Consider the following 25,747-nt stretch of genomic DNA (forward strand, 5'->3'; position numbering starts at 1 on the left):
TTAGATTTTCTCACAGTTTTAGAGTAAAACATGTTTTTAAAAATAAATATTTCATATAATAGTAATAAAATAGTATTTTTTGCACATTTTTCATTACAATAAACATAAAATTCTGTAACTTTGTAAGTTCACTTTTTAAAACTTTTTTCACGTCAGCAATAATCTGCCAAGTGTCGTCTTTGAAGAGATCAAACTTCAGTCTGTTGCTCTAAAGCGTTCAAGATTTACCAGTTTAAGCTGGAAATGTAATTTTCAGGTTTATGCTCAAAAAGTGAATAAATGGATTATAAACACAGCAGAAATATAATGTAGTATCTTAAAATCCCCTAAAAGTACAAAAAAATTTATAAAAAACATTATCGAACTAAAATATAGTACATTAATTTAATTGAAATAAAAAAATATTTGTCATTTTTGACCGACGCGAAGAGCACCAGAGGGTTAAACGTCATCATGTCAAACGTGTGTTTGTGCGGAGAGAAAAATATACGACATGCTTCTTTTATGACAACATAAATTTTAAAACTTTATTGTTTATTCATCATTAATAAATATGCAATACAAAATGCAATAATATTCATAATAATCATCAAAATACTGAAAGAAAATAGCCATAAAATATTATATACCAGCAAACAGACTTACAACATCAGGTGCAGCGGAACAAAGTGGGCGGGGCTTATGTTGATGAGCCGTATAAACCCCGCCCCCATGGCAAGCCCCTCCCACAGGGCGAATCTCCAATCAGATGCATCACAACAGTCCTGCTGATTGGCTGGGATTTGAGTCATATGTGCATTATGAAAGATTGCAATGTGCATTTTGTTGAGAAGCGTGTTTTTTACGTCGTGCTCACATGCACACATTTGGAGGTATGATGATGATGTGTACAATCTTAGTACGAGTGTCTGATGTTTTGCACCAAGTCAAATACACAAACGATATGAAAACAAACTTTCCCGTGAGAAAATCAGCCAACGGGAAACTCCAACAACTGCAGCAGCCGAGATTCATTCTCCTCCTGTTTTTGACTCTTCAGAACCACTTTCTCTCAAACTTCCTTCTTACATTCTGTGTGTCCTGGAGCTCTTCCTCTGTTTGGTCAGTCCTCAGGCGTCCCGTTGTGCGGGTTTGAGACGGCCTGATCTCAGAACAGGAGGACGGTGAGCGTTGAGGAAAGTGTCAGTGTCTCCAGTTTTTCTTTTTCTCTACCATCTTTGCCATTTCTTCTTTTTCCATAAAGTCCTCTGTAAAACAAAGAGGTGACGTTTGCTGAGTGATTTTTGACCGGAATTTTTAAATGTGTTATTTATTTATTTTTCATCGGAATGATACGAAACTGCACTTGCTGTGTGAACACAAAAAAAATCATGGTCATGATATGAACAGGTTAAATGGTCCTGAAAACAATATTCACACTTGTGTTTCTCGCGCAGTGGAAATGAATGAGACGAGTTTCCTCTAGTGGAAGCGTTTGGTACTGCAGCCGAACAACATCTCACTGATAGATCATTTATGAGATATCAACCTCACATTTGGAACACAACGAGTTTAGATTTATGGCTTTGATTTTATCACAGTTTTAGAGTAAAATGTGTTTTTGAAAATATTTATTTCATATGAAAATTGACACAAAATTCTGTAACTTTTTCTGTAAGTTCACTTTTTAAAACTTTTCTCACGTCAGCAATAATCTGCCAAGTGTCGTCTTTGAAGAGATCAAACTTCAGTCTGTCGCTCTAAAGCGTTCAAGATTTACCAGTTTAAGCTGGAAATGTAATTTTCATAATAAATGGATTATAAATACAGCGAAAATATAATTTACTACCATAAAATCCCTTAAAAATACAAAATATTAAATAAAAAACATTATTGAACTAAAATATAGTACATTCATTTCATTAAAGAAATAAAGTAAAATCTGACATTTTTGCGCAGAGCAGCAGAGGGTTAAAGTGTTCAGGGTTCAGTTTATGATCAGAGCTCACCTATGCACTCGGGACAGCACGTTCCCTCTCGGCGGATGTGGTTCCTGCAGCTCAGCAGCGGACACTGCTTCCGCTGGCACTTCGTCACGCCGTGCTGGAACGACCAGAGACGTTAGTCATGTTAACTCACATCTCTACATGCTCTGGGATATTACACAGTGGAATAAAAAAGGTAATTGTGACTTTTTTTATCTATTGATTCTGACTTTTCTCACAATTGTTGAGTTTATATCTCGCAATTTTGACTTTTTTGTTGGAATTCCAAGTTTATTTCTCAATTCTGAGTTTATTTCTCAATTCTGAGTTTATTTCTCAATTCTGAGTTTATATCTCAATTCTGAGTTTATATCTCAATTCTGAGTTTATATCTCAATTCTGAGTTTATATCTCAATTCTAAGTTTATTTCTCAATTCTGAGTTTATATCTCAATTCTAAGTTTATTTCTCAATTCTGAGTTTATTTCTCAATTCCGAGTTTATTTCTCAATTCCGAGTTTATTTCTCAATTCCAAGTTTATTTCTCAATTCTGAGTTTATATCTCAATTCTAAGTTTATTTCTCAATTCTGAGTTTATTTCTCAATTCTGAGTTTACATCTCAATTCTGAGTTTATTTCTCAATTCTGAGTTTATTTCTCAATTCTAAGTTTATTTCTCAATTCTGAGTTTAAATCTCAATTCTAAGTTTATTTATCAATTCTGAGTTTATTTCTCAATTCTGGAGTTTACATCTCAATTCTGAGTTTATTTCTCAATTCTGAGTTTATTTCTCAATTCTAAGTTTATTTCTCAATTCTGAGTTTAAATCTCAATTCTAAGTTTATTTATCAATTCTGAGTTTATTTCTCAATTCTGGAGTTTACATCTCAATTCTGAGTTTATTTCTCAATTCTGAGTTTATTTCTCAATTCTGAGTTTATTTCTCAATTCTAAGTTTATTTCTCAATTCTGAGTTTATTTCTCAATTCTGAGTTTACATTCTCTCAATTTCTACTTTTTTCTCGCAATTCTGAGTTTATATCTTGCAATTATGATTTTCTCTGAATTCTGAGTTTACATTCTCTCAATTTCTACTTTTTTCTCGGAATTCTATTTTTATATCTCTTTTTTTCCTTCTTTTTTTCTCTTCCACATTAAAGTGTGCAATAAAGCGCAGAAGACTCACGTCACACCAGCAGGTGATGCACTTCATCTCGCCCACCAGCGGGACGCTCGGGTGCCAGTGTTCACTGTTCTGGTAGTAGTTTTTGCCGAACTTGCAATGGCGCGTTCCGTCGGCCTGCATCATCTCCTCGTCCTCCAGAGGGGGCGTGTCTTCGGCAGGACACGCCTTGCAGCAGTCTGAAGGGTTGGCTCTGATTGGTCGACTGCAGGTTAGGGGCGGGCACGTCACCTTCTCGCAGTGCACTTCTCCTGTGGAGCCCTGTGACGCGTCAGACAATCACGGTAAACATTAATACACTGCTTTTTTCAACTGCTTGCACACATTTTCAAAACTGTGCCTCTTTTTTAAAAAACTTTACACATAAAATCAAAAATTGCACACAAAATGCAAAATACCTCACATTTCTTGCAAATCAAGATTCTTCCTGTTAGAGTTGTGTGTTACATAGAGAAGTGTGTGTTATGGTTTGCAAAAAGTGTTTTATGAAATTGAAAACTTGAGTCGAAGGCCGAGATTTAGCGCTTGGTTTTGCAGATGTGGTGTGTGTGTCTGGTGTTTGAGTGTCAGGTTTCAGAAATTGTGTAACAAGTAAGGATTTTGTGTGTAAGCAGTTGAAAAAAACTGTAATTTCTGAGTCCACATTTGGTGTTTTTGTTCATAACCACATCATAAAGTACTTCTGTCGTGAGTTGTAGTGTGTGTTATCTCACCTTGCAGGTGCACACGGCACACTTGATGTACCCGAACGGTGGGACGAACGGATGCCATGTTGTTCCAGGTGCGTGCATCTTCTGATCGCCTTCGAAATAACAGCCTGAAATGAGAAATAAACATCTTACTATACACTCCCAACCAAATGCGCATTTAAAATAATAGTTGCAATATTACATTTTATGTATTGATTTAATATAAACTCACCTTCTGGATCTTCCTCAATTTTTTCTACAACAGTCGTCTCTTTGGTCTCCTTCTTTTCTGTTGACAGAAATCAAAAACAGTGTTAAAACACAAACTTTATAGCACACATTAAACATTCAAAATGTAGTGTTCATCAGAGGGGTCCAAGACCCCAGGACGTTTGTCACACTTGAACCACGAATACACACACAAAAAAATGTATGTATACGAGGAGTTTTGAGAATGAAATTTAAAACAGTGACAAATCCTTCCCTCATGGGTCAATTTGACCCCCTTAGGAATGAATGAATGCAAGGAATGCTTCAGTATACATAGAAAAACCTAAAAATTCTCAAAATTCAAAATAAAAATGCTAAAACTTTACCAAAAAATTACTTCTGACTTTAGGACCCAGTGGAACAGCTCATTTGCTCCATATAGAGCTATAAGGCCATCTAGAGTCATGAAATATCATCTTATATTATTATTTTTCCACAAGAGGTCGGCAAAGACATTTTGAGCTGAATTAAAAGGTTTAGGCATGAAATTGTGAGTTATTTAGAATTTAAGTTGAAAGAATGTGAGGAATGTGCTTAAATTATTATTTATTGATCAAATCTAGTAATTTAAAGGTAAACAAAATAAAAAAATAACAAAAAATGCATTCAAAATTAAATAAAATAAGCTTTCTGGACAAAAATGAAATAAAAATGAAGTATATTTTTAGGGCTTGGGGTCATTTTGAACCGTGAGGGAAGGATGAGTGTTAATAGCGCTGTCGCGTTACTCACCGTCACACACCGGGCAGCACTGGTCTTCAGGCTGGAGAGTGTGAGGACACGAGAGCGCAGGACAGATCACCGGGTCACAGATCACCGTCTTCTTCTGCAGAGATTAAAACACATCACACACACATAATGAGCGACGGTCACTGGTGAACAAACAAAATATGCTACGTTTACTTGCAGCCAGACTACTTCAGTATACACACACCGCCGTGTGTTACGGCTGAGGCTGTGTGTGTTACGGCTGAGGCGGAGTGTGTTACAGCTGAGGCTGTGTGTGTGTTACGGCTGAGGCGGTGTGCATTACAGCTGAGGCGGTGTGCGTTACAGCTGAGGCGGGGTGCGTTACGGCTGAGGCGGGGTGCGTTACGGCTGAGGCGGCGTGCGTTACAGCTGAGGCGGTGTGTGTTACGGCTGAGGCGGTGTGTGTTACGGCTGAGGCGGTGTGTGTTACGGCTGAGGCGGTGTGTGTTACGGCTGAGGCGGGGGGTGTTACGGCTGAGGCTGTGTGCGTTACGGCTGAGGCGGTGTGCGTTACGGCTGAGGCTGTGTGCGTTACGGCTGAGGCGGTGTGCGTTACGGCTGAGGCGGGGTGCGTTACGGCTGAGGCTGTGTGCGTTACGGCTGAGGCGGTGTGCGTTACGGCTGAGGCGGGGTGCGTTACGGCTGAGGCGGGGTGCGTTACAGCTGAGGCGATGTGTGTTACGGCTGAGGCGGGGTGCGTTACGGCTGAGTTGGTGTGCGTTACGGCTGAGGTGGTGTGCGTTACGGCTGAGGCGGTGTGTGTTACGGCTGAGGCGGTGTCGTTACGGCTGAGGCTCTGTGCGTTACGGCTGAGGCGGTGTGCGTTACGGCTGAGGCGGTGTGCGTTACGGCTGAGGCGGTGTCGTTACGGCTGAGGCGGTGTGTGTTACGGCTGAGGCGGTGTCGTTACGGCTGAGGCGGTGTGTGTTACGGCTGAGGCGGTGTGTGTTACAGCTGAGGCGGTGTCGTTACGGCTGAGGCGGTGTGCGTTACGGCTGAGGCGGTGTGCGTTACGGCTGAGGCTGTGTGCGTTACGGCTGAGGCTGTGTGCGTTACGGCTGAGGCTGTGTGCGTTACGGCTGAGGCGGTGTGCGTTACGGCTGAGGCGGTGTGCGTTACGGCTGAGGCTGTGTGCGTTACGGCTGAGGCTGTGTGTGTTACGGCTGAGGCGGTGTGCGTTACGGCTGAGGCGGTGTGCGTTACGGCTGAGGCGGTGTGTGCGTTACGGCTGAGGCGGTGTGCGTTACGGCTGAGGCGGGGTGCGTTACGGCTGAGGCTGTGTGCGTTACGGCTGAGGCTGTGTGCGTTACGGCTGAGGCGGTGTGTGTTACGGCTGAGGCGGTGTGTGTGTTACGGCTGAGGCGGTGTGTGTGTTACGGCTGAGGCGGTGTGTGTGTTACGGCTGAGGCGGTGTGTGCGTTACGGCTGAGGCTGTGTGCGTTACGGCTGAGGCGGTGTGCGTTACGGCTGAGGCGGTGTGCGTTACGGCTGAGGCTGTGTGCGTTACGGCTGAGGCGGTGTGCGTTACGGCTGAGGCGGTGTGTGTTACGGCTGAGGCGGTGTGTGTGTTACGGCTGAGGCGGTGTGTGTGTTACGGCTGAGGCGGTGTGTGTTACGGCTGAGGCGGTGTGTGTTACGGCTGAGGCGGTGTGTGTTACGGCTGAGGCGGTGTGTGTGTTACAGCTGAGGCGGTGTGTGTGTGTTACAGCTGAGGCGGTGTGTGTGTTACAGCTGAGGCGGTATGTTACCTGGCAGGAGCAGGTGAAGCAGGTGTTGTACTGCGGGGTGTGTGTGTGTGTGTGTGTGTGTGTGTGCGGTGTGTGTACCTGGCAGGAGCAGCTAAAGCAGGTGTTGTACTGCGGGGTGTGTGTGTGTGTGTGTGTGTGTGTTTGTGTACCTGGCAGGAGCAGCTGAAGCAGGTGTTGTACTGCGGGGTGTGTGTGTGTGTGTGTGTGTGTGTGTGTGTGTACCTGGCAGGAGCAGCTGAAGCAGGTGTTGTACTGCGGGGTCCACTGAGACCCGTGTGCGTGGTGTTCCCCCTCGAAGAAGCATGTGTGCGGGTCCTTCTTCAGCTCCGCCGGGTCGCGCACGAACACCAGCTCGTGGAACTCGTCCTCCTCCACCACCTCCCCCCGAGAGCCCGACTCGCAGCTGTTGGGGACCTGGATCTGGACAACACAGAGTACAGTCAACCAAGGTTAGTGTAGTCTAACACCTTCTGTTACTTCAGATAAAGGAAAATACACAACTAAAACTTAATAGTATAAATATATATTTATTAAATAAATGATATATATATATATATATATATATATATATATATATATATATATATATATATATATATATAATTAAATCAATATTTGTGTGTGTGTGTGTGTGTGATTCAGTATATATAGATGTGTGTGTGTGAGTGTGAGAGTGTCTTTGTGAGTGTGTTTGCTAGTCAGTCAGTGAGTGAGTGTGTGTGTGTGTGTGTGTGTGGACTCACCCGTCCTCGTATTTCTCCTCTTGGATTCATTTTGGTGCTGACCTGAATATAAGCCATGCCTTGGTCCAGATGCCTCAACAACTCGACACTGATATCCTTCAACACACCCTGAGCCTAGAAGACACAGAGACACTTCAAGCTTTGTGCAAACGAGACAGACAATCTTTACGTAAAACAGAATTAAACTGGTTTCAGCTCATTTGAGAAAACACCAGCTTTGTTATATAAACAATCCTTTTAATGTATCCAATAAACGACAGCATGATTGTGCTTCTGGCCAAAGAAAAATGTTTTGTTGTGCTGTAATCACGCAGTTTACATTATAACGGGTTGGGAATCGAAAATCAGTTCTGGAATCCAATACTTGAGGTCGAATAAATGTGTTCATGTGTATCAGTATATTGGATCCGTGCAGCTCTTAAAGTGACAGCAGCCTAATATTCCCGCTCTATAATAACACTAATATTCCCGCTCTATAATAACACCAATATTCCTGCTCTATAATAACGCTAATATTCCCGCTCTATAATAACGCTAATATTCCCGCTCTATAATAACACTAATATTCCCGCTCTATAATAACACTAATATTCCCGCTCTAATATTCCCGCTCTATAATAACGCTAATATTCCCGCTCTATAATAACACTAATATTCCCGCTCTATAATAACACTAATATTCCCGCTCTATAATAACACTAATATTCCTCTCTATAATAACACTAATATTCCTAATAATAACACTAATATTCCCGCTCTATAATAACACTAATATTCCCGCTCTATAATAACACTAATATTCCCGCTCTATAATAACTCTAATATTCCCGCTCTATAATGACACTAATATTCCCGTTTTATAATAACACTAATATTCCCGCTCTATAATAACACTAATATTCCTCTCTATAATAACACTAATATTCCTCTCTATAATAACACTAATATTCCTAATAATAACACTAATATTCCCGCTCTATAATAACACTAATATTACTCTCTATAATAACACTAATATTCCTCTCTATAATAACACTAATATTCCTCTCTATAATAACACTAATATTCCTAATAATAACACTAATATTCCCGCTCTATAATAACACTAATATTACTCTCTATAATAACACTAATATTCCTAATAATAACACTAATATTCCCGCTCTATAATAACACTAATCAAACAACAGAGGACTGAGAAAATTCACTCGTTCTTCACTGAACACAGGCAAACGTTCCTTGTGTAAGTGTTCTTTAGCCTGTTGATTTCTGTTCATGATATTCAAATATAATTACATGTTTTTCAATATGACTAAATATGAATGATATCTAAGTTTTATTTTTACTTTATTGGTATCGAAATTAGGAATCGATAAGCAGAATCGAAATCGGAACCGGAATCGTTAAAATTCAAACGATACCTAACACCCTAATTATAACCATGCTGAATTGTGTCTCTCGATTGGTTTACCTGTTGGCCGTAGAAGCCCGTCAGAAGTCTCTTGTGATTGGTGGAGGAGTCGTCCATCTCGCCGATCTCGGCCAATCCGTGCAGGTGAGCGTTGATGGAGGCGTCTTCGCTCCTGCTGAGGCCGTTGACCACGATCTCGTAGTGTAGATGACACTGTTGGTCCACCGAGACCCAGGCGTGACCCGCGGCGCCCGTACGCACCGGAGGAGACACGAACTGACCCGCCAGAGGAACCGGGAGCTCTGCAGATCAAGACAACATTCATTAATAATCAAATCAGTGTCACACTCTAAAACATCTTGGCTTATTCTTTCTACCCAAATCCTGGGTTGAGGCTTTTGGGTTATTTTTTCATTGTTTGGGTAGTGTTCTTGTGTTACCCAGATCCTGGGTTAGACGTAACAACCCAGTGTTTGAATAGTGTTCTTGTGTTACTCAGATCCTGGGTCAGACGTAACAACCCAGTGTTTGGGTAGTGCTCTTGTGTTACCCAGATCCTGGGTCAGACGTAACAACCCAGTGTTTGGGTAGTGTTCTTGTGTTACCCAGATCCTGGGTCAGACGTAACAACCCAGTGTTTGGGTAGTGTTCTTGTGTTACCCAGATCCTGGGTCAGACGTAACAACCCAGTGTTTGGGTAGTGCTCTTGTGTTACCCAGATCCTGGGTCAGACGTAACAACCCAGTGTTTGGGTAGTGTTCTTGTGTTACCCAGATCCTCGGTCAGACGTAACAACCCAGTGTTTGGGTAGTGTTCTTGTGTTATATCCAGATCCTGGGTCAGACGTAACAACCCAGTGGTTGGGTAATGTTCTTGTGTTACCCAGATCCTGGGTCAGACGTAACAACCCAGTGTTTGGGTAGTGTTCTTGTGTTACCCAGATCCTGGGTCAGACGTAACAACCCAGTGTTTGGGTAGTGTTCTTATGTTACCCAGATCCTGGGTCAGACGTAACAACCCAGTGTTTGGGTAGTGTTCTTGTGTTACCCAGATCCTGGGTCAGACGTAACAACCCAGTGTTTGGGTAGTGTTCTTGTGTTACACAGATCCTGGGTCAGACGTAACAACCCAGTGTTTGGGTAGTGTTCTTGTGTTACCCAGATCCTGGGTCAGACGTAACAACCCAGTGTTTGGGTAGTGTTCTTGTGTTACCCAGATCCTGGGTCAGACGTAACAACCCAGTGTTTGGGTAGTGTTCTTGTGTTACCCAGATCCTGGGTCAGACGTAACAACCCAGTGTTTGGGTAGTGTTCTTATGTTACCCAGATCCTGGGTCAGACGTAACAACCCAGTGTTTGGGTAGTGTTCTTATGTTACCCAGATCCTGGGTCAGACGTAACAACCCAGGTGTTGAGTTATTTATCACTGGCTTTTTGCGCCCTCTTCAGGAGAGAGCAGTGCAGCTCCGTCAAAATGGTGCATGTCTTCGGTAAAATACAGGTTTGTGTACATTTTATTTTATCTATAAATTAGTTATTGTGCTGTATATCATTTAATTTTATGCAAAGCAAGTGCAAAGCAGCACGCGATGTGAGTCACGAGTGTTGCGTCGGTCTTTTAGCGTGATGGAAACGCCTGATGCCTTGCATAAGATTGTATGATTCTATTCAAAAATATACAGAATATAAATACGTATTATGTTAAAACATGTTCTCAGAACTGTCCACTGATTGTTTATGGACAGGTTATGGAGTCAGTCATATTTCGGCTACGAGTGAAACGCAGGACGGCGTCTGGAGTTATAAGTTCCTCCGCTGAACACAAGTTTTTTAGAGTGTATATTTACCCAGCCCTTGGGTTGAAAACAATCCAAATTGAGTTGTTTTTAACCCAGTGTCAGACATTAGCGTTCTATCTACAGCGCTTCTTACCGTTGCGTCGCGCGTCGAGTCCGTTGTACGGTAGCATGCGTATCTGTCCGCGCAGCTCGCTCTCCTGCTGCTGTGCCGTGGCGATGTTGATGAACAGCTCGTTCTGCAGGAGCATGTGAATGTGTCTGGCCTCCACACGGCTGAGGCTCCCCGCCGCCCTGCCGTCCCCACCGCGCTCACCCACACCCGCACTGAAGTCCGCCGTGATGTCGTACAGAACGCTGCGTTTACTGCGCCGCCGCGGCTTCATCTCCACCGTCACGCCGACCACTGCGCTGGTCAGGCCCGCCACCAGAACCTGCCGAGAACACACAGACCGGGGCTTCAAATTAACACACGACAAATGCGGGTACAAATCAACTGTGGTGGGTAGCGCTGTCTAATCACTAGCCGATTTGGAGGGTTACTTATTAGTCTCAGGTAAAGGAAATAATCCATTATTTATCGGCTTTAATATATCGGCCAAATTTTCTTATCAGGCCGATGACGATAATCTAAAAAAAAATGAACATTTATCGGTCGATACTGATATGGTGGCCGATATATCGCGCATCCCTAATATATATATATATATATATATATATATATATATATTAGGGATGATATATATATATTCATACAGGGTTTGAAATTAACACCCGCCAAATGTGGGTATATATATGTATATATGCTATGATATAGTTAATCTGGTTCATTATTCTTTGTTTGGCTAGAAGACGTTCTGAATGGCCAGTAACTTAAAAACTAAGTAGCCAAACTGGCCGGTGAGTGAAAAAGTAAATTTTTCACCGGTCGATCGACTGACTGACGGAAGTGATCGTGAGGGAACAGAACGCGTCGTTACCTGATAGTCACTCACACACACACACACACACACCTGGTAGTCGAGCGACCCGTTGGGATGGAGCGTGAAGACGGCCGATCCCACGCCGCCGGTTTTCCCGGGAGTCAGAGCGGATCCGCCGGACATCACACTTTGAAGAGCTGAAACAGGAACATCTCATGAAATAAATCTGATGATGTGACAGAAAAACACGACAATGACCAAATTTCTTATTTTTATTTCAATTAAATTAATGAACTATATTTTAGTTCAATAATGTTTTTTTGTTACAATAAAGTTGTAGTTGTAGCATAATAAAATTACAGTAGCAGAACATGAAACCTTGACTAGCATTATGTGAACCTATGAACAAATAAATTACTTTCATCAGCCTGTCGGTGAGAGAACACTAAAGTGAACGGTGAGTTTTGCATGCGAGAAAACAATTAAACCCACATGAACTCACGCAGGGTCAAAGGTCACAGAGTGACGTGAGGTTAAGAGAGGCGACTGTGATGTAGAGTAAACAGAGTCTGAATTCCTCACGCATAACGTCACGCTGTTAATGCAGCAGCTGGAGTCACACAGCAGTGTGTGTGTGTGTGTGTGTGTGTGTGTGTGTGTAACGACGCGTAACTGATCCTACAGCGACTCTGGCCTCTCTCGACATCGCTGTGCATTCCTGACCTCTTCGCAATCATGATCATAATTATGAACTATGAAATCTGAGAAATAGCCAAGATGATTTAAGCATGACACAAAAATGAAATATGAGCTGGGATAAAAACAGCAGAGACTGGTGTAGATCCTGTGAGATGTGTGTGTGTGTGTGTGTGTGTGTGTGTGTGTGTGTGTGTGTGTGTGTGTGTGTGTTTTACTGCACGATTAACCCTTCAACCTCATTCACTACCCTAGTGTTCCTCAATCTATTCATTATACACAATATGACTAGAAAAATCTGTTTTCTAATTATTTTGTTTTTTTTGTAGAAAGTGGTAACCCTTCACAACAAGGTTCATTAGTTAACATTAATTAGTGCATTAACTAACATGAGCTAATAATGAGCAATGCATTAGTTACTGTATTAGTTAATCTTTGTTCATGTTAGTTCACAGTGCATTAACTAATGTTAACAAATACAACCTTTGATTAGAATAATGTATTAGTAAATATTGAAATTAATGTTAACTAAGATTAATAAATGCTGTAGAAGTATTGTTCATTCTTAGTTCATGTTAACTAATGTTAACTAATGAACCTTATTGTAAAGTGTGACCTAGACAGTACATAGGGTCGCTAGTGACCCGAGGAATGTAATAGTGTAAATATATTTTTTCTGCAACAATAATTGAATCTCTGGTGATCACTAAGTTGAGCTTTATTCCTCTAATACACGATGATTTCATGATATAAAACAGAAGAATACGATGATGATGATGAAGAAGCTGTCGGCGATCAATATACTGATTTCGAAGACGATGAAAATGAAATGAATATGTATGGAAGCTTGTTTCCACCACAGAATAAAACCTTTTAAAAGATAATTGTGACTTTTTATCTCACAATTGCGAGAAATAAAGTCAGAATTGCGAGATATAAAGTCAGAATTGCGTGATATAAAGTCTGAATTGCGTGATATAAAGTCTGAATTGTGAGATATAAAGTCAGAATTGCGAGAAATAGTCAGAATTGCAAGAGATAAAGTCAGAATTGCGAGAGATAAAGTCAGAATTGCGTGATATAAAGTCAGAATTGCAAGAAATAAAGTCAGAATTGCGAGAGATAAAGTCATAATTGCGAGAGATAAAGTCAGAATTGCGAGAAATAAAGTCAGAATTGCGAGAGATAAAGTCAGAATTGCGAGAAATAAAGTCAGAATTGTGTGATATAAAGTCAGAATTGTGAGAGATAAAGTCAGAATTGCGAGATATAAAGTCAGAATTGCGAGAAATAAAGTCAGAATTGCGAGAGATAAAGTCAGAATTGTGAGAAATAAAGTCAGAATTGTGAGAAATAAAGTCAGAATTGCGAGAGATAAAGTCAGAATTGTGAGAAATAAAGTCAGAATTGCGTGATATAAAGTCAGAATTGCGAGAAATAAAGTCAGAATTGCGAGAGATAAAGTCAGAATTGCGAGATATAAAGTCAAAATTGCGAGAAATAAAGTCAGAATTGCGAGAGATAAAGTCAGAATTGCGAGATATAAAGTCAAAATTGCGAGAAATAAAGTCAGAATTGCAAGAGATAAAGTCAGAATTGCGTGATATAAAGTCAGAATTGCGAGAAATAAAGTCAGAATTGCGAGAGATAAAGTCAGAATTGCGAGATATAAAGTCAGAATGGCGAGAGATAAAGTCAGAATTGCGAGAGATAAAGTCAGAATTGCGAGATATAAAGTCAGAATTGCGAGAAATAAAGTCAGAATTGCGTGATATAAAGTCAGAATTGCGAGAAATAAAGTCAGAATTGCGAGAAATAAAGTCAGAATTGCGAGAAATAAAGTCAGAATTGCGAGAAATAAAGTCAGAATTGCGAGATATAAAGTCAGAATTGCGAGAAATAAAGTCAGAATTGTGAGAAATAAAGTCAGAATTGTGAGAAATAAAGTCAGAATTGTGAGATATAAAGTCAGAATTGCGAGATATAAAGTCAGAATTGCGAGAGATAAAGTCAGAATTGCGTGATATAAAGTCAGAATTGCGTGATATAAAGTCAGAATTGCGAGAAATAAAGTCAGAATTGCGTGATATAAAGTCAGAATTGCGAGAAATAGTCAGAATTGCGAGATATAAAGTCAGAATTGCGAGATATAAAGTCAGAATTGTGAGATATAAAGTCAGAATTGCGAGAAATAAAAATCAGAAATGCGTGAAATAAAGTCAGAATTGCGTGATATAAAGTCAGAATTGCGAGATATAAAGTCAGAATTGCGAGAAATAAAGTCAGAATTGCGAGAGATAAAGTCAGAATTGTGAGAAATAAAGTCAGAATTGTGAGAAATAAAGTCAGAATTGCGAGAGATAAAGTCAGAATTGCGAGAAATAAAGTCAGAATTGCGTGATATAAAGTCAGAATTGCGAGAAATAAAGTCAGAATTGCGAGAGATAAAGTCAGAATTGCGAGATATAAAGTCAAAATTGCGAGAAATAAAGTCAGAATTGCGAGAGATAAAGTCAGAATTGCGAGATATAAAGTCAAAATTGCGAGAAATAAAGTCAGAATTGCAAGAGATAAAGTCAGAATTGCGTGATATAAAGTCAGAATTGCGAGAAATAAAGTCAGAATTGCGAGAGATAAAGTCAGAATTGCGAGATATAAAGTCAGAATGGCGAGAGATAAAGTCAGAATTGCGAGAGATAAAGTCAGAATTGCGAGATATAAAGTCAGAATTGCGAGAAATAAAGTCAGAATTGCGTGATATAAAGTCAGAATTGCGAGAAATAAAGTCAGAATTGCGAGAAATAAAGTCAGAATTGCGAGAAATAAAGTCAGAATTGCGAGATATAAAGTCAGAATTGCGAGAGATAAAGTCAGAATTGTGAGAAATAAAGTCAGAATTGTGAGAAATAAAGTCAGAATTGTGAGATATAAAGTCAGAATTGCGAGATATAAAGTCAGAATTGCGAGAGATAAAGTCAGAATTGTGAGAGATAAAGTCAGAATTGCGTGATATAAAGTCAGAATTGCGAGAAATAAAGTCAGAATTGCGTGATATAAAGTCAGAATTGCGAGAAATAGTCAGAATTGCGAGATATAAAGTCAGAATTGCGAGATATAAAGTCAGAATTGTGAGATATAAAGTCAGAATTGCGAGAAATAAAAATCAGAAATGCGTGAAATAAAGTCAGAATTGCGTGATATAAAGTCAGAATTGCGAGATATAAAGTCAGAATTGCGAGATATAAAGTCAGAATTGCGAGATATAAAGTCAGAATTGCGTGATATAAAGTCAGAATTGTGAGATATAAAGTCAGAATTGTGAGATATAAAGTCAGAATTGCGTGATATAAAGTCAGAATTGCGAGATATAAAGTCAGAATTGCGAGATATGAAGTCAGAATTGCGAGAAATAAAAATCAGAAATGCGAGAAATAAAGTCAGAATTGCGTGAAAGAATAGAAAAAAAATAGAAAAAAGTCCATTTTGAGAGAAAGTGTCGCAATTACCTTAATTATTTTTTAATCTGTGCCATAAATATGAGCAGAATATGAATGTACGGGGAAATAAGTTTTGATGATGGGAAAAACTCCTGCATTTAAACTGTTTATGTATTCAGGGTATATACAGAAATTCTTAAGTTGAATTTAATACCTTTTAATACCCTTAATTTTGCCTAATTTCATTTACTACGTTTTAATACTTTTTACATCCCCGCGGACACCCTGGTATTAATGAGGTGATAGTTGCTGATTGGCTGCACTCACTGTCACATGATCTCTTCCCAGAAATGTATCCGGAGATCTGACGGGGGTTTTGACCTTCCGTTTCTACGGCGATCTGGAGCTGCCCGCGGGATAACCAGAAGAGTTCCCGACTGTTCAGATCCGCTAGGACTTCAGCCAGGTCAGAGTCCTACACACACACACACACACACACACACACACACCAGAAAACATGCACACGTTTCCTTAACATTCATCGCTGAACTTGATGTTGTCAAAGGTGAATGATGTTTTCTTTTCATTCAAATTAACTGAATATAAAAGCATTGGAAATAAATGGCTTGTTCTCCTTTAGATCAGTGAATACGTGTGTGTGTGTGTGTGTGTGTGTTCACTCACGTCTGTAGAGATGTTTGCTCGGATTTCTCTCAGCACATGTTGTCGGTACAGCAGTTTCACTCTCACCGGCATCTGTGCAGAGGCTGAAACAATATGAAAAACAGTTTTTATTAAATAATATTTAATTAATTAATTTATTTATTTTTATCTACTTTATTTGTTATTTTATTTTTTATTTTTTTATTTTTTTATTTTTTTATTCTGAAATTTACTTTATTTTATTTTATGCTTTATTTAAAGATTTTTGTTTTATTATTTTTTATTTTATTTGAATTGTTTTATGGTATTTTATTTTATTATTTTATTTTTAATTATTTATTATTATTTTTTGTTTTATTTATTTATTTATTTTATGCTTTTTTTTATTATTTATTTTTATTTAGCTATTTTTTATTTTATTATTATTTTTATTTTATTTTGTTTCTTTTTATTTTATTTGAATTAACTATTTTTTGTTTTATTATTTTATTTTTATTTTATTTTGTTTATTTTCAAATCTAATTTAATTATTTTTTTATTTTATTATTTTCTCTACGAGTGTACTTACAACTCCCGTGAGAAACGAGTCCCTGCTGAATCAGGATGAAATGCAGATTGTTCTCGGTGTCACTGAGCGTCAACATGGCGATTCCGCCCATCCCAGAATGCACCTCTTCAGACGTCAGGATCGCACTGAACGTTTCTGTCACACAAACCGAACGTAAATGAATGTAAGCATCCAAAATCACATCAGAAAGGTCGTGTCTGAAACGAAACTAAACATCAGACACACACACACAGGTAAACATCACACACACACACACACACAGTTAAACATCACACACACACCTGCAAACAGTGCTCTGTGTTTGATGATTTTTCCCCGTAGCTCCTCCTTCTTGTTGTCAGCGGTTGTCATGGAAACACGCAGTTGCTCCGCCTCCAGCTGTCGAATTTGAGACTTTGGGAGATTCTTCCAAACTCCACAGATCTGCACATCACACACACACACACACACACACACACACAGTTAAACATCAGTCAAGATGATCACGTTTTTAAAATTTTTCCAAAACTTTGCCTTGGAACCTGTTTCACAGTTTGCGTTGTCGAGCCTCGACTCAACTAATGACTCGACTAATGAGGGTGACTCGACTAATGAAGGTGAGTCGACTAATGAGGGTGACTCGACTAATGACTCAACTAATGAGGGTGATTCGACTAATGACTCAACTAATGAAGGTGACTCGACTAATGAGGGTGACTCAACTAATGAAGGTGACTCGACTAATGAGGGTGACTCGACTAATGACTCAACTAATGAAGGTGACTCGACTAATGAGGGTGACTCGACTAATGACTCAACTAATGAAGGTGACTCGACTAATGAGGGTGACTCGACTAATGACTCAACTAATGAAGGTGAGTCGACTAATGAGGGTGACTCGACTAATGACTCAACTAATGAAGGTGATTCGACTAATGACTCAACTAATGAAGGTGACTCGACTAATGAGGGTGACTCAACTAATGAAGGTGACTCGACTAATGAGGGTGACTCGACTAATGACTCAACTAATGAAGGTGACTCGACTAATGACTCGACTAATGAGGGTGACTCGACTAATGACTCAACTAATGAAGGTGAGTCGACTAATGAAGGTGACTCGACTGATGACTCAACTAATGAAGGTGACTCGAATAATGACTCAACTAATAAAGGTGACTCGAATAATGACTCAACTAATAAAGGTGACTCGACTAATGAGGGTGACTCAACTAATGAAGGTGACTCGACTAATGAGGGTGACTCGACTAATGAGGGTGACTCGACTAATGACTCAACTAATGAAGGTGACTCGACTAATGACTCGACTAATGAGGGTGACTCGACTAATGACTCAACTAATGAAGGTGAGTCGACTAATGAGGGTGACTCGACTAATGACTCAACTAATGAAGGTGATTCGACTAATGACTCAACTAATGAAGGTGACTCGACTAATGAGGGTGACTCAACTAATGAGGGTGACTCAACTAATGAAGGTGACTCGACTAATGACTCAACTAATGAAGGTGACTCGACTAATGACTCAACTAATGAGGGTGACTCGACTAATGACTCAACTAATGAAGGTGACTCGACTAATGAGGGTGACTCAACTAATGAAGGTGACTCGACTAATGAGGGTGACTCGACTAATGACTCAACTAATGAAGGTGACTCGACTAATGACTCGACTAATGAGGGTGACTCGACTAATGACTCATTTACATTTACATTTACATTTATTCATTTAGCTGACGCTTTTATCCAAAGCGACTTACAATTGCTATATATATGTCAGAGGTCGCACGCCTCTGGAGCAACTAGGGGTTAAGTGTCTTGCTCAGGGACACATTGGTGTCTCACAGTGGATTCGAACCCGGGTCTCTCACACCAAAGGCATGTGTCTTATCCACCACGCCACACCACACCAACTAATGACTCAACTAATGAAGGTGAGTTGACTAATGAAGGTGACTCGACTAATGACTCAACTAATGAAGGTGACTCGACTAATGACTCAACTAATGAAGGTGACTCGACTAATGAGGGTGACTCAACTAATGAGGGTGACTCGACTAATGAGGGTGACTCGACTAATGACTCAACTAATGAAGGTGACTCGACTAATGACTCGACTAATGAGGGTGACTCAACTAATGAAGGTGACTCGACTAATGAGGGTGACTCGACTAATGACTCAACTAATGAAGGTGACTCGACTAATGACTCGACTAATGAGGGTGACTCGACTAATGACTCAACTAATGAAGGTGAGTTGACTAATGAAGGTGACTCGACTAATGACTCAACTAATGAAGGTGACTCGACTAATGACTCAACTAATGAAGGTGACTCGACTAATGAGGGTGACTCAACTAATGAGGGTGACTCAACTAATGAAGGTGACTCGACTAATGACTCAACTAATGAAGGTGACTCGACTAATGACTCAACTAATGAAGGTGACTCGACTCGACTAATGAGGGTGACTCAACTAATGAAGGTGACTCGACTAATGACTCAACTAATGAAGGTGACTCGACTAATGAGGGTGACTCAACTAATGAAGGTGACTCGAGTCAACTAATGAAGGTGAGTCGACTAATGAAGGTGAGTCGACTAATGAAGGTGACTCGACTAATGAGGGTGACTCAACTAATGACTCAACTAATGACGGTGACTCGACTAATGACGGTGACTCGACTAATGAGGGTGACTCGACTAATGAAGGTGAGTCGACTAATGAAGGTGAGTCGACTAATGAAGGTGACTCGACTAATGAAGGTGACTCGACTAATGAGGGTGACTCTAATGAAGGTGACTCGACTAATGAAGATGACTCGACTAATGAAGGTGACTCGACTAATGAAGGTGACTCGACTAATGAAGGTGAAGGTGACTCGACTAATGAAGGTGACTCGACTAATGAAGGTGACTCGACTAATGAAGGTGACTCGACTCGACTAATGAAGGTGAGTCGACTAATGAAGGTGACTCGACTAATGAAGGTGACTCGACTCGACTAATGAAGGTGAGTCGACTAATGAAGGTGACTCGACTAATGAAGGTGACTCGACTAATGAGGGTGACTCTAATGAAGGTGACTCGACTAATGAAGGTGACTCGACTCACCATGTCCGTGTCGGCCCTCGGGACCCTGAACTCAAATGCAGTGTTTCCGTCGGAGTCCAGGAAGGTGATTCCACTCGGCCTGTTGATCCTGAGACACACCAACACACACACACACACACACACACACACACACACACACACACACACACACACACACACAGTGAGCAAGGGTGGGCAAGACACATATACACACACACACAGAGCGAGGGCGGGCGAGAGACACACACATGGGCTGTGGTGTGTGCTTTACCTCTGGAAGGTGATGGAGAAGGTCAGGCTGGTGCGAGAGAGAGTGAATCGAGCCCGAGCGACTCCACTGGAACTGGGCAACCAAGAGTCCGACACACCCGTCAGCAGAGACACGAAATCTGAAGAATAAAACAAAATCACTCAAATAAAGCAGAAAATAAAAAATAACAAAATAAAATAAAGTAAATTTTAAAATAATAATAATAAAAATAAAGTAGATAAAATTTTTTAATAAAATATAAAATAAAGTAAATTTCTGAATAAAAAATAAAATAAATAATAATAAAATAAAAATAAAGCAAAGAATTAAATAAAAAATTAAGTACATAAAAAATAAAATAAAGTAAATTTCAGAATAAAATATAAATAAATAAATATAATACAATAAATAAAGCAAAAAAAAATTAAATAAAAAAATAAATCAATTAAATAAATAAAAATTGTGATTTAATAAAAAAATTATTTCATTTTGTTGTGTGGAGTCTCACCGGTCGCGCTGTCTCGATGACTGTTCTCTTCAGAGCTGACGTAGGATCTGTCGTTGTACGACTTGTGCAGGTCGTCGTCTTTCTCCTGGAAGAACTCGAACAAAGACTCCGCCTCCTTCCTCGATGTGTCGCCTGTAACCATGGAAACCAAAGCACATGATGTCACCAACGTACAACAACAGAGTCAATGTTCCAGAGCGGCATCCATAAACATGAGGAGCTCGAGACCGTCCACACACACGCTCAAGCTTTCCATCATTTCTTTACACACCAGCGCAGTTTCCATTTGTCCACAGAAAAACACACACTCCTTTTGTACCTTTGGGACATGTTTTGCAGCAGTGTCCTGGAGTGAGCACTGGATCGTCACAGGTCGGTTCGGGACAATCCTGCTTCATATTCCTGCAGCTCACCTTCCCGAACACCTTCCCTCTCCGACTCCTCTGCTGCTCAGAGAGTGTGTGTGTGTGAGAGAGAGAGAGAGAGAGAGAGAAGAATCAACACACAAGCTGTTAATACAGAGACTGCTTCAGAGCTGCTTCGGACAGTTATAAACAGGAAAACAACAGTGTTGCAGAATTCAGCAGTTCAATTTCAGCGGTAACAAAACAAAACACTTGCATAGCGTTCCCCTTCAAGTTACAAAATAGTTATTTCTGAGTGTTCTCTGAACATTCAAATGTTTTAAATGTTTCTTGGTTATGTGAACATTAAGGGAACATACTATTCTTCAAACATTATGGGAACATTACTTTTGAATGTTCTCTGAACGTTACTTTAGAATGTTCTCTGAATGTTACTTTAGAATGTTCTCTGAATGTTACTTTCGAATGTTCTCTGAACGTTACTTTAGAATGTTCTCTGAATGTTACTTTAGAATGTTCTCTGAACGTTACTTTAGAATGTTCTCTGAATGTTACTTTAGAATGTTCTCTGAATGTTACTTTAGAATGTTCCCTGAACGTTACTTTTGAATGTTCTCTGAACGTTACTTTAGAATGTTCTCTGAACGTTACTTTAGAATGTTCTCTGAACGTTACTTTAGAATGTTCTCTGAACGTTACTTTTGAATGTTCTCTGAACGTTACTTTTGAATGTTCTCTGAGCGTTACTTTAGAATGTTCTCTGAACGTTACTTTAGAATGTTCTCTGAACGTTACTTTAGAATGTTCTCTGAACGTTACTTTTGAATGTTCTCTGAACGTTACTTTAGACTGTTCTCTGAACGTTACTTTTGAATGTTCTCTGAACGTTCTGAAACGAGTAGAAACTTTTAAAAAATGTTAAACGAAAATCCAACTGAAACACTTTAGAATAAAACGATCTATGAATGATGTATAAATAATATTTTTGTTCTAATGTTTTGAGAACATTATTAAAAACCAGATAACTTTGCACAAACGTTCTATTATCGTTACTGGAAGAACATTTGTTCATAACTTTGAAAGAACTTCCAACTAAGCAGCTCTACGAAAGTCAATAGTGTTATTATTCAGTTCAATGTCGATTTGATTCTGTTCAATGACAATGGTGCAAAGTTCCTCAGTTCCACATGGAAACGCAGTGTGTGTGTGTGTGTGTGTGATGCTCACCGGTTCACAGTGACACATGACGCAGTGCATCACACCGAAGGGTTCTCCGAGGTCTGGATGCCACGTGTCTTCCAGGGAATAAAAGCGGCCACCGAAGGAGCAACCTGATGAGACAATAAACAAGAGCAGCGTGAGACCGTGTGTGTGTGTGTGTGTGGGAGAGCATCGGGAATGTGTACAAATCAGCTTCAAACGGCCGTTTTTGAGCCAAACCTTCAAAAACACCAGCTAAAACGAGCAGTGAACACGATTTCTTTCCTTCCCAACCAAATCAGCGCTGGAAACCAAAACATCTCCTCGGCTTTGTTTTGAAGAGAGAATGAGAGATCGGAGTAAATTTGGTGTTTAATGCATCTGGAATGAGGTCCGTTTACAGAGCCAGACTATTAAACAATTTATTGTTAAGCTAAACACTTTCAAGGACACACACGTAAACTGTCCCGTGCTCCACAGAGATAAATGAAGTCTCTGGAAGGTGATAGTGTTTATGTGGCTCTTGTGGAGAGTATTCGAGTGTTTGGGGCTCGAGGTTCTTTAAAACAACAGATGCACTGATGGCTTTCTATAGAGAAGAAAGATATTTGTGGAGGCTTTTGTTCTCAAAACTTCTTTATACATCATTCACGGAATGTTTTTCAGCTGGATGTTCTAAACTTGTTACTTTTGAATGTTCTCTGAAACATTCCAATAATGTTTGCGAAATGGAATGTTCCTTTAACAGTCGCATCACCAAGACATTTCTGTGATTCAATCCAACATTTCAAAATCAAAAGAACATTTTCCTCAGTATAACCGGAATGAAAGATTCTTAAATGGTTTCACTGCTGGTTTAGTCCTTTAAGAAAGCATCAATGTACTTAAAGATCTGAAGAGCCACAGTGAAACATCGAGCACTTAAACATGAAGCACGTCCAGAACCTTTACAGCCAATAATGGAGAATCTTTATATCGACACTCTTAAACATAAAGGATCTTTATAGGTACTGATGGATCCACCCTATACTTGCAGCCAGTGTACTTCAGTGTGTTAATGATTAGTTAACTGGAAGTGTGCTAAACTCATTTTGTACAAAGTATATTTTAGTTATAATTAAATTGTAGTAAAGCATAACTTTAAGAGTATTTTTGTGAGCTAAATTGGAACATCTTCACGTATACTTTAAGTATATGCCTGTGTCAGGACTAATTACATGCTTGATTAGTGATATTAAAGTGTACTTCATTTGTTATAAGTACATTACAAATTCATTACGAGTGTCTTCGACACATACAAGCAATATACCATAAGTGTATTATATTTGAGTGAAAAGCATATGCTCAGTACACTTTAAAAAAATAAGCAGAATTTTCACTTCAAGTATATTTTTAGAAAATATAGGCTACTAAAGTACAATTATTTTAAAGTGTGTTAAACGTTGCATTGTGCTAATATAATATAATATAATATATTTAAAGATAGTAAAACATTTTGTTAGTATATTTGCAATGTACTATTGAAAAAGGGAATATATTTCAAATACAATTAATCTCTTTTTTTTTTTTCATTAGAACTTTTAACATCCAAAAGTGTCTTAATATTAATGCATGCTCTTCTGTGGCATCTCCTTCTGAAAGCTTAATGTGTAAGAGTGTTAAAGCTGAAGTTTGGAGAGTGTGTGTTTGCAGGTTCTCTTACCGGACAAGCCTTTAGATATGACGGGCTCGCGCTCGGGCTGGATCGGTAACGCGGGCGTCTTCAGGCGCGAGCTCTGAACCGAAGACATGCACGCGCATCCCAGAATCCACAGCACGCGCAGCAACTCCATCCCTCGGGATTCACCGAACTTTTCCTTTTCTTCACCAAAAGACAAGTCAGCACTCTTATGGGCCTGTGTTAAAAACTCTTATTCAATAATAACGGTCCGTTATAATGCGCGTCCTCGTCCTCCTCAGACTGAGCTCGGGTGTGCTCACGGTGTCGCGAGCTGTGTGTGTGTGTGTGTGTGTGTGTGCGCGAGCGACTCCCGGTTTTATCCGGTGCTCGTGAGGGGAGGAGGAGGGGGGCGGGACCTCAGATGCCCCAAAACTTCACCTGCGAATATCAACCTTTAATACACACTATATTAATCACTTTATACTCTTATTCTCTGTCTGGCATCTCTACTATTCGAACAATCAATTACAGTTTCGCTTTTATTCTCCAAAAAAATTAAATAAATCCAATGAACAATAATGATTAAAAAAAAAAAAATCATAAAAAGGCCAGTGCTTTTACATTTGTCCGTGAATTTGTGTGAATGTTGCTTTTCATAACAATAATACAATGTTTGGCAATGTTTGAAGAATGATGCAATGGAATGTTCAAGATTAATATCACCAATATGTTCTAAAAACGTTATTTCTGAATATTCTCTGAACCTTCAACACATCCATGTTTTTAAATGTTCTAAAGACCGTTATATGAACGTTGAGGGAACATTCCATTCGTTATTTTAAAACGTTACTTTTGAATGTTTTCTAAATGTTACATTTGAGTGTTTTCTAAGTGTTACTTTTGAGTGTTCTCTGAACGTTCTGAAACGAGTAGAAACATTTAAAAAACGCCACACGAACAAAATCGTTTCAGAAAAAAGTTCCAATATTGATGTGTGGTGAAAGAATGTTTGTTCATAACGTTGAGAAACCCTTGGCAGAACGTTCCCTGTCAGCTGGAGATTGGTTTATCTGTGAATGATGTCATCCTGCATTAACCTGTTAATCAAAGAGGAAACAATGATATATGAGAAGGAAATGAACCGTCATTGATCTTCAGAGGTTAATGCTCTCAGATGAAAGCCATAAATGAACGTTATTAACTTCGAACATCAACGATGAAACTGAGTTTAGTCTCGTCGAGTGTGTGTCGGTGTAGAAGAGCTGAAGTTTGAGCGAGTGAGGAGAACAGAACTGCGTTTGCTTCCTCCGTGAACATTCATTGTTCTTCTGAAAGAAAGGAAGTCTTGAGAAATAAAGGACTCCCACTCAGCCTTTGATTCCTGGAGGTTCAAGCACATTCAAATGAGAATCATGGAGATGAAGAGCAAACCAGAGGAGGACAAGTGGACAAACTCTTCACTCTTCACAGTAACAGTGTTTGCTCTGTTGAGCTGCTGTATGGCTCTGTGGAGGCTGGAAAGGGTTTAAATCTCTTAAAAGGAGTTTCACCTGTAACATTCCGAGAAACTTTTAAAAGTAACATTCCGAGACCATTCAAAAGTAACATTCAGAAAACATTCAAAAGTAACATTCCGAGAACATTCAAAAGTAACATTCAGAAAACATTCAAAATTCAAATAACCTTCCCATAATGTTTGAAGAATGGAACGTTCGCTTAACGTTCATAACGGTCTTTGGAACATTTAAAACCCTGACGTGTTGAAGATTTCAGAGAACATTCAGAAATAACGTTTTTAGAACATATTTTTGTCAGCTGGCGATATAAGT

At 39.6% G+C, this 25,747-nt stretch overlaps 1 protein-coding gene across 1 annotated transcript; it reads right to left on the reverse strand.

Annotated features, from left to right (window-relative positions):
• Window positions 1-504: 504 nt before the first annotated feature.
• On the reverse strand, window positions 505-24,264 carry chrd (chordin). The gene is made up of 21 exons (XM_079886083.1): window positions 23,961-24,264; window positions 22,286-22,389; window positions 21,013-21,139; window positions 20,694-20,825; window positions 20,207-20,324; window positions 19,957-20,044; window positions 17,124-17,265; window positions 16,843-16,977; window positions 16,296-16,378; window positions 15,939-16,086; window positions 11,569-11,675; window positions 10,692-10,989; window positions 8,821-9,062; window positions 7,350-7,463; window positions 6,829-7,026; window positions 4,841-4,934; window positions 4,071-4,127; window positions 3,863-3,966; window positions 3,153-3,410; window positions 1,989-2,082; window positions 505-1,247 (listed from the first exon to the last, which is right to left on the reverse strand). The coding sequence occupies exons 1-21, from the start codon at window positions 24,088-24,090 to the stop codon at window positions 1,183-1,185; spliced, it is 2,838 nt and encodes a 945-aa protein (XP_079742209.1). The 5' UTR covers window positions 24,091-24,264; the 3' UTR covers window positions 505-1,182.
• Between the last annotated feature and the right edge of the window lie 1,483 nt (window positions 24,265-25,747).

Source organism: Squalius cephalus (assembly GCF_949319135.1).
Source record: "Squalius cephalus genome assembly, chromosome: 11".
Taxonomy (NCBI): domain Eukaryota; kingdom Metazoa; phylum Chordata; class Actinopteri; order Cypriniformes; family Leuciscidae; genus Squalius; species Squalius cephalus.